The sequence below is a fragment of the Rhagoletis zephyria genome, unplaced genomic scaffold (assembly GCF_001687245.7).
Source record: "Rhagoletis zephyria isolate East Lansing unplaced genomic scaffold, Rhagoletis_zephyria_1.1 Rzeph_scaffold_00754, whole genome shotgun sequence".
Classification (NCBI taxonomy): domain Eukaryota; kingdom Metazoa; phylum Arthropoda; class Insecta; order Diptera; family Tephritidae; genus Rhagoletis; species Rhagoletis zephyria.
In genome coordinates this window covers 88,514-101,151 of record NW_016157838.1, presented here as the reverse complement: position 1 = coordinate 101,151, position 12,638 = coordinate 88,514, and the positions used below count along the sequence as shown (strand labels likewise).

Sequence of the window (12,638 nt, the reverse complement as noted above, 5' to 3'; positions counted from 1 at the left end):
AAAGCGGCCGTAATTTTAGTCCGATTTCAATAATTTTCAATGCTTTGCTTTCATGTGGCAAGCACAATAACCATACCGAGTTTGGTACTAATTGGTAGAACGCCCATTTTCCAAAATTTTACCATAAACGTATTTCCTGGTAAAGAATTGTTGCAAGCATCAATTTTGAATAAATTGTCATATAACGGTAAATTTCAGAAATGCTTGAAACTTCAATATTTCGAAATTGAAGGACGCTAATTTACTCAAAATTGATACACCCCGGCTTACCATCTAGCGGTAGGTTTCGGAAAGGTGAAAAAACATATATGTATTTAATATTTGATCCGGGTATTTAATGTTCGGCTCCGTCCGAACTTAGACTTTCGTAATTGTTAAATTTAATTTTGTTAAGATTTTTAGATGTTATTGTTTTAAAAAAGGAAATATACATACATAAATTAATATTTTTTCAGTTACATTTAGTTTTTAGAAAATTATTTTTATTTTTTATCCTTTAAATAATTTAATAATTATTTTTTAAATTTCGTTTTCTTTTAATTTTTATATTATATGGTGTTGAAAAAATATATGTTTTTTAACTATTTAACGGAATTTTTATAAACTTGTTTTTCTTTTTTTAATTTAATTTACTTTTAATTTTTAGGTTTTATTGTTTTAAAAGAAATAATATTTTGTTTAAATGTTATATAGTTTTTAGGAATTTGTTTTATTTTTTGTTTTTTTTTTTTAAATTAAATTTGTTTTCGTTTTTAATTTAACTTTTTTCAATTTTTAGATTTTATTGTTTAAAAGAAAAAAAATTTTTTTTTAGTTTAATTTGATTTATAGACTCTTATTTAATTTTTGTTTTCTTTAACTTAGTTTTTATTTTAAAAAGAAAATTTTTTTTTGATTTATTTATTTATTAGAAAACTTATTGCAGATCTTTTAAGTACCCTTTCAAAAGACAGAAAATAGCTTTAAAAATAGTTGCCCGAGTTGAAATTTTTTTACCAAAGACTTTTGTCTTTCGAAAAACTATTTTGAGTTGAAAAACAATTGCCAGAATTGCACTGTTAATTTATTGACGTAAGGTGTGGTCAATGGCAAGAACATCGATATATTATACATAAATGCCGAAGACATGACGAAACATGTAAATAGGCACCCCTACGTTCTGCAAAAAAACTGTTTTTTTTTTAATTATCTTGCAAAAATGTGTACTACTTTTGACTAATTTATTATATCTGAAACACACAAAAATAGATTGTATTTAAGATATATTACCTTCAGAAAACCTAAATTTCAACGTCGTGCTTTCCTAATGCTCGGAGAAGGTACCTTAGCTACCTAGATCACTCATTCGTGTCTCATACATAAATAGTACATACTCACATTTTCTAACCTTCGAATGTTTTCAATAGTTGAGAACCTAGAAATTTGCAGCTGTGACTCCTAATTATATCAGTCGGGCTAAACTGAAATCATTGAAACTTTAAAGATCTCTTGGCGTAAAAAATATGGGTTCGGTAGACTTTGCCAGTTTGGTTAGGCGTTGCCCAAACGCTAGACCCGACGGTATTCCAAAAAACCATAAACTACATTCAGAGATAGTCCTTTACTAGCGTCAGAGGCTCTGTCAGAGATGCTGTTATTGGAGCCCAAGGAACAGCCATCGCAAAGGAAAAGGTTTACCTGCCGCGAGTGACCCGTGTAACTCTGGCACAATTAAGGTTTGGATACTGCAGTCGACAAAACATTTATTTATCCATACTCGCCACCAATAAAGCGGATTGTGAAGGCTTCCCCAGAACACCAATCACTTCTTCTGCTGCCCACTCAGCTAACACCTCTATTCCTTTGGTCGGACCCAGTAGAAAAAGCACGTTTTCTTGGCCTACCGTTTGTTGATGCTGACGACAATGATTAGATGGAGATCACTACTGGCCACTACCGAATAAAAACCACTGCTTTATCAGGACATATGAGGAGGTACTAAATTAAAAATATAGTTTATGTTCATCCATAGTTGACCTTCCGGCTTAGTTTTGTATCCAGCTTAGAGCAATGATTAATACCAATGTTTCCGATAAGATAAAGGTCTATATGTACTAATTAAATTTTTTTACCCTGTTTGATGAGAGAGCGTAAATCCTGGCTCTAAAAAATAGTAGTCTGGGTCTATGTTAGATCAAATCTTGTACTATGATCGATTTGATCTCTCTGCTTTTTACATATCAGAAACCATTCATGGATTTGGAAGCCAATCAACCACAGCTCATTAGCGGGTATTTAGTGATGAAGTATAAACTTCTGTATGAACAAAGGTCCCTAGTTCACAACCAACAGTCTCTCTCGTACCACGAACCGACCCAAATTTGTATTTCTTTACTTTGCAGCTATGCTAGATGCCAAAGGCTTTCACAACTTGTCCATCCATCGTACTTCTTGGCTGAGGGTAATCTAATGAGAATATCAAACAACCAAACAAGGCACCCTTCCGCATTAAGCGATTGGGTATTCCAGTTGAATACTTACAAATCATAACCTCAGAAAAATAAAAGTTTATAGTAGTTTAAGCTTTGCCTTCATGTCCTGGACCATAAAAATAAAAGGAAGATACTTGTAAAGGAAGTTAGGGTTGCCCCTAGATATCCGCCCGCTTATAACCGGACCTGCTGCTGGCCTTCCATGGGTCCTTAACTCAACTTTGTTGGATTTGTCTTATTACAACTCGCCCCGAAACGGGCTGTTAATCGATATCGATAAAATAGCAAAACTGAAACTGAAACCGTTTGACATGGTTTTAGGCTTTTTAATGCTGCATGCTTGATCGATGGGATAACCTCAGCACTCGTTCTAAAAAGACTTTTTCTTCAAGCAAATACTTCAATTTCCAAAATTTCCGCAGTGGGTTGGTTAAAACTTTTCTAAAACTTAGATCCGCAGTATCATCTACATCAGGCTTGGATTTATCTATAGCCAGCTTGTGATTATCCAGCCTCACCTTCTCCTTTGCCCACTTCTCCACCACCCCCGTCACCTTCTCGTCTGTTGAAAATCTTTTTCCCCCATGTGAACTTTTAGGGAAGTAAACAAAGTGCTATCTGAAGCCGGCGGGTTACGCAAATGCGTGGCGTGGTACGAAACGTTCCATCCAAACGCGCCAAGGAGTTGCTTTGTGGCGTTGGCCGTGTGAGATCCGGTATTTCCGTGCAGCAGGCAATTTCCATTTGCCAGCCTGCCCGCCCACCATTCCCATAAACAGGTTTAACCTCATTAAAAAATCTCAACTGTAGTTTTGCCTGCACAACGAGATAGCGAATGACTTCGCGGATTTCGCATTTGGCGGGAGGTTGGATCGACATTTTTCGCAAGAGATGCTCCTGGCTCAAGAATTTTCAACATAAATAAGTACTAATCCCGAATTGGGTTCATTTTGAAGGAGAGGAGTCAGGCTACGCATCAGTGTTGCCAATATATCGAAAAAACATTTCCTACGGTGCGGTCCCAGTACACTTGCCAACCCTCTGGTCGTACCTCGTGTATGTATACTTTTATTTATCCTTCTTAAGATTACCAACGTTCACACTAAGTACATACTCTACCAACTGCGCAAAAACGTATTAATGAATTAAATTTTCTTGATCACTTTCACTTTTCCCAATTCAATTAAAATGTTAAATATCTTATGACTTCTTGATATATTAGATATTCTTAAGCGTCCAGCGGTTAGCAGTATACCTTTGCGTCCAACTAATTTATTGTCGTAAATCACGTAAATATCATAAATTAGTAACAAGGACCAGCTAAGCAGATTGCTCCACTACGACCGCGCTGAGCTGCTGAGCTTTTTNGTTGTGTGTGAATACCTCATACGACTTAAGTGAAACTGTTTCATCCTGTTACGTGTATAGCTCACAATTATCTTAATCTTAACCTCAATCTCAATCTTAATCCTAATCTTAATCTTAAACATAATTTTAATTAATTTATTAACTTTAATCATAACCTTAATCTTAATTTTAATCATAATCTTAATCTTTAACACAATCTTAATCACAATCCAAACCTTAATCTTAATCATAATTTTAATCTCAATCTCAATCTGAATCTTAATCTGAATCATAATCATAATCTTAATCCTAACCTCAATTATAATCTTAGTCATAATCTACCCTTGAATTCAAACTCAACCTTAATCTTATTGCTTAAACTTAATATTGATCTTAACCTTAATATCACTATCAACCTTAATCATAATCCTAAAATTAATCATAATCTTTTTCTCAGTCTTAATCATAATTCTAATTTTAATTTTAATCATAATCTTAGTCTTAATTGTAATCATAATCGTAATTTTAATCATAATCTTAATCTTTATCTCAAACTTCATCTTTATCTTAATACTAAATTAAATCTTAACCACAATCTTAATCATAATCCTAATCTTGTCTTAATATTAACCACAACCGTAATCATAATCTTAGTTCTAATCATAACCTTAATCGTAAACTTAATCTTAATCTTAATATTAATCCTAATCTTAATCTTAATCATAATCTTCCTAATCCTAATCTTAATTATAATCTTATTCATAATCATAATCTTAATCCTAATCCTAATCTTAATCTCTATCGCAAATTCCTAATCTCAATCTTAATCTTAGTCTTAATCTTAATATCAGTCATAATCTTAATCATGATCTTAATCTTAATCTCAATCTCTTAATCTTGAACTTAATGTTAGTCTTAATCCTAATTTTAATCTTGGTCATGATCTTCTTAATTTCAATCTAAATCTTAATCTAATTTAGTGTCAATTTTAGTCTTAATCTTAATTTCCATCTCAAACTCTATCTCAATCTTCGCCTTAATCTTAATCATAATCGTAATCTTAATCTCAATCTCAGCCTCAGTCTTATCTTACACTTAATCGTGCGCAACCACGCCCGCCATCCACTCTCTTAGATTGTCGTTTTTTTTGTTTAATTGGAGTTTAGAATAAGAGCCCAACGATTGCTTTTTCATTACATCGATGTTTACATTTACACGCAACGAGCGGAAAAATTTCTAATTCAAAAGTTCAAAATGTTTTTTGTCAGAGTGAATATGTACCTATATATGTACTTTTTCCACGCTGAGTTTACATACAAAATAAAAAATTCAAAACCAATAACTTACTAAAACAGTGTTTATTATAGCTTAAAATTATTGTAACTAGTAAAGGTAAATATGTTGTACAAAAAACAAATAAACAGAAGTTCACAAAAGTTGATATAAAACTATTCGTCGATTTAAATTTTTAACCTTTTACTGAGCATGTTTATTTTACGAGGCGGAAGCATCGAAAGCCTAACCCCGTCCGTGTGAGACTTTAACCCAAACTAAAATTCCTACCGTCATGTACCGTTCCCCTCCCGGTACCGCCGTCAAGGATTTCGTCGGGATTATAACACTGTGTGACTGATAAGGTTATAGATCTATTATCTTCCTCTTCTTCTTATTTGGTGCTGTAACCGCCAAAGCGATTTTGACCAACTGACGCCAATTAGAAATGCCAAGTGAAGCCAGAATACTTTCAGAGCTGGGGCGTCGGTGTCCATTCGAACGACATGGTCAAGCCAGTTGAGCCGCTGTATTTTAATACGCCATATACCAGCACGGGCATGATGAGTGANCAGCTCAAGCAGCTTTGGCACTTTTCGTCATAGTCAGGCGCTGGGATATCGACTCCATCGTCATCGAGTGGGACCTCGGGTTCGTCTTCTCCACTTCTTTCAGTGCTTCTGCCATTCAAAAGGGTCGTAAAGTGTTCCCTACATAATCTGAGTATGTTCTGGACATCGGTCACTAGGTCACCATCGTTGTTCCCACAAGAGTCTTGAAACCTTCCGTAAGTCGCTCAACTCTCTGCTAAAAATTTCGGGTGTTTTTTCTGTCGGCCAGCATTTCAAGCATTTTCTCACACTCCTCATCGTACCAGTAATGAGCGGGAAATGTGGTTCCACTGCTCGCGCAAGTCGGTTTGTTGAAGAGTGCTCTCTCACAGCAGGTGTCCGAATCCATTGGCCGTCTGTTTTGATTTATATTTATTTATGCTAAATATATTACTTGATTTTGTTTTGTCACACTTAAGAAGTAAACGTCTTGGCTGTTCACCCAACCGGTCTATAGTTTTATCAATAATCTCAGATTGGTTCTGTGATACAAAACTTTCGTTGTACGCTTAGAAAAGACACAAACCTAAATACAAAGTAATAAACAATTGAACTATAAATGTATTTATAGTTTCCGTTCAATCAATTTTTGCCCATTGTCGACTGCAGCCAGGCGAAATTATCAAGCAAGCATTTCGTGGTACTATTTTTGAATATCTAGGCAAAAATTTGAAAGTTAGGGGGGCCCGGGCCCCCCTCCCCTACCTAGCTACGCCCATGCCGCTGGCTGTTAAGTCAAGCGTCTCTTATTGTGAAAGCTCCTGCTTCACTTCGCTTCGCTAATACCATAGATCTCCGCCTAAAAATTGTTCTGGTATTTTCTAATATGTAGACACTAACATCTTCTGAAGTTTTCGAAACGCCTGTGTTCCACACTTGGTGCCTTACTAGAGCTGCCTTTCTAAATTGGGCATGGAAGATTGTTTAACTGCCAACTTTTTTATAGAATAATAGACCCAGCCTATACACAGTTATGTATTAAATGGTAGATACCCCGTACTATTTGATCCAAAAATTCCTTTCTTCTCCTACAAAGCACGAAAGATTCCTACAGCAGACGCCTTAAGTTCGTAGAGGGGAGCCGCAAGGCTTTCTGTTTGTCTCCCGGTAGCGATGTGAGGTGTTGCTCCGATCGTTTTATGCTCCAATCTACCCGCATGAGTCGCGTTTTATTACATATAGAAGACTGTATGATATTTTAGTGCGAGTTGGGCATCGCCGCTGACCCTGTTGCCCAGTTCAAAGCCGTCGGTGTATTCGATAACCTACATACTAACATAAATGGCACAGTTCAGTTTTTGAGCCCTGAAAAACTCATGGAATCTTTGAATTTTCCCCTAAATATTAGCACGAACGAACTAAATCTATCTGGGCTGCAATTTGAGCTTGGAGCCCACTGACGAATTGGGAATTCTATATGATCTTATTGCGCCAGAATACTCTCTGAGCAGACTGTTATGGCTGGACAAACCACCTAGATTGGATGTCCTCGAAAACCGATCGACCTGATAGTACTTCTTCCGCTTCTGATCTTTTTCTAGGCAGACCGTAAACGTTTGAAGCAGCTTCTTCAGATGCACACCGCAAAACTCTGGGNTACGCCCATGCCGCTGGCTGTTAAGTCAAGCGTCTCTTATTGTGAAAGCTCCTGCTTCACTTCGCTTCGCTAATACCATAGATCTCCGCCTAAAAATTGTTCTGGTATTTTCTAATATGTAGACACTAACATCTTCTGAAGTTTTCGAAACGCCTGTGTTCCACACTTGGTGCCTTACTAGAGCTGCCTTTCTAAATTGGGCATGGAAGATTGTTTAACTGCCAACTTTTTTATAGAATAATAGACCCAGCCTATACACAGTTATGTATTAAATGGTAGATACCCCGTACTATTTGATCCAAAAATTCCTTTCTTCTCCTACAAAGCACGAAAGATTCCTACAGCAGACGCCTTAAGTTCGTAGAGGGGAGCCGCAAGGCTTTCTGTTTGTCTCCCGGTAGCGATGTGAGGTGTTGCTCCGATCGTTTTATGCTCCAATCTACCCGTATGAGTCGCGTTTTATTACATATAGAAGACTGTATGATATTTTAGTGCGAGTTGGGCATCGCCGCTGACCCTGTTGCCCAGTTCAAAGCCGTCGGTGTATTCGATAACCTACATACTAACATAAATGGCACAGTTCAGTTTTTGAGCCCTGAAAAACTCATGTAATCTTTGAATTTTCCCCTAAATATTAGCACGAACGAACTAAATCTATTTGGGCTGCAATTTGAGCTTGGAGCCCACTGACGAATTGGGAATTCTATATGATCTTATTGCGCCAGAGTACTCTCTGAGCAGACTGTTATGGCTGGACAAACCACCTAGATTGGATGTCCTCGAAAACCGATCGACCTGATAGTACTTCTTCCGCTTCTGATCTTTTTCTAGGCAGACCGTAAACGTTTGAAGCAGCTTCTTCAGATGCACACCCCAAAACTCTGGGTACAAATAGGTAACTTGCCGGATAGGTGCAACTGGAATCCATTCAATAGGATCCAATACTACGCCTAAAGCCCTGAAGTGTCTGCCGCTGGATATTTACACACATTAACTTTTCCCATCGCCAGACGTTCGAACATCACATTGCTTGTTAAGGCTCTTAAACCTAGAAGGTCCGCAAGGTTAGGATACTCTTATAACAATATCTTTAGATGCTATAACGACCGGCGAGGGGTAGAATCGTTAAGTCTTTGCAGTAAAAATGCCACCGTCTACTGTTAAATACGCTTTACATTTGTAAGTGTTATTTCCTTCGAGGAGATAGACAACGTATATGTATACTGTTTCCTTTGAAGGTGTTCTTGCGTCGGCGAAAGATCGTGGTGGCTTAAAGACTTATGGGGTTAGAGTCCAAAAAATCTTCTGCTGGTCATCACAAAGACGAACCATACTTTCTTAGTTGTTTAGATGAAAATAAGGGCATCGCAATACGAATATCTAGTCCCTTGTATCTCAACCTTCAGAAGGGTAAAGTCTTTAGATCCTGGACTTAAACCGCCGACGGATTTCATATAGCCGGTCAGGGAGTGGCTGTCGATACCAAACTCGACGTCGGAGGACCTAGAAAATGTGCTGTCGCTAACGCTTCACTATTTAGGTGGTGAACTAACTAATTAGCCGAGACTACCATTAGCCTATCGCCTCCATACTAGGCTAGCTGCGATAAAATGTTGCCTTTATTTTATAATAATATAGAACAAAAAAGAGCTTCCCCTAAATCTAAGTTCTAAATGAAATCCGTTTCCACTTTAGTTCTTCGATAATTGCATTTTTATTGCTTTGACCAAATGCAAAAACAATGTACACATTAACTAACCGATGACCCCAGTCACAGCTTAATGACTACTCTACCGAATATCATCACCAATCGCCAAAGCATCAGCAGATACAGAGCACGTTGTCACTTTGCCACACAGTTAATTTTAGTGGCGATCTCAGCAAATGGCTTTCAACAACATAATCAATCCCTCGCAGACCAAATGCAATTGAATTAAATTGCTTAGTTGTTGTCCTTTTAATGTTGCATAAACGTTGATTTTGTCATTTTTGTTGCCTTACTGCCGATTGTTGTTATTGTAAGTAAGTAAAACAAGTTGTGTTGTTGCAAAGCACCTGCTGACAATTTCAAGTGCGTGGTCTTTGTCGTCGTTGTTCTCGTTGTCTGTCGTCCTCATTGTCGGGTGGTGGAGTGTTTTTGCTCACAGCCACTTGAAACCAGCGAAAACAGCAGGCTAATAAATGACAAAAGAAAAAAATAACAACAACAACCACAACTACTATTGCAAAAGCTACATACGCTGTGCGCGGCGCTAAGCTATTAGAAAAGGACGAATCTCATCATTACGAAAATTAAATTCAACCCCGAATGTGATGTTGGTGTTGGGTGGAATGGAAATTTTGTGGCCGTAGCAAGTATTCGGGTTGTTGCTGTGCAAAATTTTGAAGGAAACTAGGATAAGGTACTTTGAACTCGTTAAACAAAAACATTCATGGATTCCTTATTTCCTTTACTAGGGTTGCCATCTACTACTTTTTTTGTTATTTTTTCCAAAGCGTATGAAAATGTATAAATTAAACTCCTGGTTTTTATACTATAAAAATTTAATTTTCATAACTGAGTTGCCAAACTTTTGTTTTGTGGTATTTAAAATCCAAAAAATTTCTAGCAGTGTTGCCTAATGTTTTATAAGCACCTAGTAATCAACACATTCATAATCATAAAAGATACATTTCCTGATTTGTGGTTGTGAAAAATTTTGTGTTCAATTAATAGGGTTGCCATATAATTTTATTGAAAAATTTAAACTTGCATTATTCAAAATTTTAACGACATTAAAGCCGCACGATGATGACACTGCCTTGCCTCGATACCAAATTTGACAGCGAATGACGAAATTTCGGTCTGAAATTCTTAAAAAGTTGTACCTTTTTATCAATTCATTGAATTTTAGTTTTAATAAATTGGGTTGCTATGGATTTTTGTATATTTTAATTCGAAGCTAAAACCCACAGTGTTAAGAGAATAGTAATCTCATCTTGTGTACCTAAAGATGTTAACAGAGCTGCCATATTTATTATATTTATTTATTTTAAATGCAAAGCTTAACGCTGCACTCTTAGGAAAATAAAAATTTCGTCTCTTGACATAGAGTGAAATTGTCATTTTTATTAAATATAAAATTTAAGTTTAACAAAATCCTGTAATGTTAAGGAAATAATAATCTCGTCTAGTGGATCTAAAGATATTCTCAAGGTTGCCATATATTTCTCGGTCGAAAACTAAATTTTCTTTGATTAAATAAGACATTTGAGTTGCTTCTTTTCTATTATGGATACGTTTTTCGCTTTATTTTAAAATAATTTTTTTTTTAAGAACAGTGTTCGTATTTCTTTATTTATCGAAGTTAAAAGTTTGATTTTCTAACCACAACTAACAGTCGAAGAGTCTAAATGTAACGTTTGAGACTATTAAGCTGAACAAATTTAAAATTTTTGAAAATTTAAAATTTTTAATTTTTTTTTTAATAAATTCAAACAAAAAAATCCGCCTTTAGTATGTAATTCAAGACTTCGAAAGACATTTGCTTAGGTACAATTGCCATATTAAGAAATATATATTTTTCGTTTTGAGATAAATTAATTTTTTTTTACGAAAACGGTTGAATTTTTTTTAAATATTAACCGAATTCGGACCGTTTTTGCTGCGATGTTTTTAAAGCTGTAGAACTATAAAAAATCTCAACTGTAAAAGTTTGTAAAAATGTAAATTTTTGAATTAAATTTTTTATTTAAGAAATTGACAGATGATCAATGAAAGCTATTAGTTATTAAAAGCAGGGATCGTAATGGCTATGATCTATATGTTGTAATAATAATCATAATTTAGCCGTTAAAATTGGATTTATATTTTCATGATCAAATTAACTGTTACTTTTTGTGGGGGGGGGCGGTTAAAATTATCGGAAAAAATGAAAATAACAACCAAAAAAATTCAAAATGACAAAGTTTTGAAAAAACATTTTTTTTATGATTATTTTGTGTAGAATTTACATACGTTGAGGCATAAATANCGGTTAAAATTATCGGAAAAAATGAAAATAACAACCAAAAAAATTCAAAATGACAAAGTTTTGAAAAAACATTTTTTTATGATTATTTTGTGTAGAATTTACATACGTTGAGGCATAAATATAACAATTGCATATATGAAATTTATTCTGCTGAAAATTAATGCATTTTTTTTAATTCTTAAAACATTTTAGTGCCATAATTTATAATTTAAGTATTGGAATATTCTAGCGCAGTAAGATATTTATTATTTTAAACTGAAAAGTACAGAAAGAAAGTTCCATTGATGTTTTTAATACTTTCTAGGGTTGCCAAATATTTTAAGACTTTTTTTTTTTGGCAAAATGATTTTTCTGAGCAGGATTGTGATAACTGCACATAAGCGTTTACTTTTTGTGATCTTGACTCATGCACAAATTTTACCGTTGCATGAAAGAAAATTATGGAGCTGAAAAGTTATTAACTTTAAAGGTCTTTTTAAGAGAATAGTAGAGCTCTCCGAGCTTTTAGTGGCTAAAAAATGCTAGTGTCGTCAGATAATTTAAAACTTCAAGCTACCAGCTCCTCGAAGAATATGCGTTTTTTGCCATTTGTGTAGGGTTGCCATATATTTTACGAAAAAATTATAAAAAAATGTATATCCTTAAATACGTTTTGTTGAAATGAATCCACATCACTAACGCGTAACGCAAATAATTTCAACCGCAATAATAATTTCCAATATCGCACAGCAGGCAGTCATTACCACCCTCTGCTACATAACACTACATAGATAGCACTTGCCCTCTTGTTACGAGCCTCACGCCTGACACACACTTGTCTCACGCGCGCGGGCGCTACCCATTAAAAGCGGCAACGCCGTAAAAAGGCAATCGACTAATCAATGAACGCGCTCGCTCAGCAGGCTCACAGCGAGCAACAACATGCACCAATCCAATTGTATTCAATCCGAGTGCCGCCACGCAAATTGCTTGGCAAAATGTCTCAATTGCCACAGCCAAGGCAGCCGAGGTACAGCAGCAGCCGCCAAAGCCTCAACAGTAATCGACTTCAAATACACACCGCCTTCACCACGCTTCCACGCTTCAGCTTTGCACACGCACCAGCACAATCCAAACAGCAGCATCAAGTGCAATCAACGCCAATGCGCTACCATCGCCGGACAGGATTGCTCTTTTTCTACACCCACAGATCAAAAGGCCAGTGGTTTCGTTGGGTTCGTCGTTGCTCGTGCGTATTAAAAGCAGCCGCTTCATTCCCACTGGAGTAATTTGGCACGAATATGCACTGCTACTGTCGTGTGTTGTAGCACACCGGTGCAGCGACAAT

At 35.9% G+C, this 12,638-nt stretch overlaps 1 protein-coding gene across 1 annotated transcript in view; it reads left to right on the top strand.

Annotated features, from left to right (window-relative positions):
* The window catches only part of LOC108361392 (uncharacterized), a 37,967-nt gene extending 25,614 nt beyond the window's left edge, over nt 1-12,353 (top strand). The window contains exon 7 of the mRNA XM_017614002.1: nt 12,214-12,353. Coding sequence (XP_017469491.1) covers nt 12,214-12,353 — 140 coding nt within the window. The remainder of the gene's footprint in view (nt 1-12,213) is intronic.
* Nucleotides 12,354-12,638: the final 285 nt, after the last annotated feature.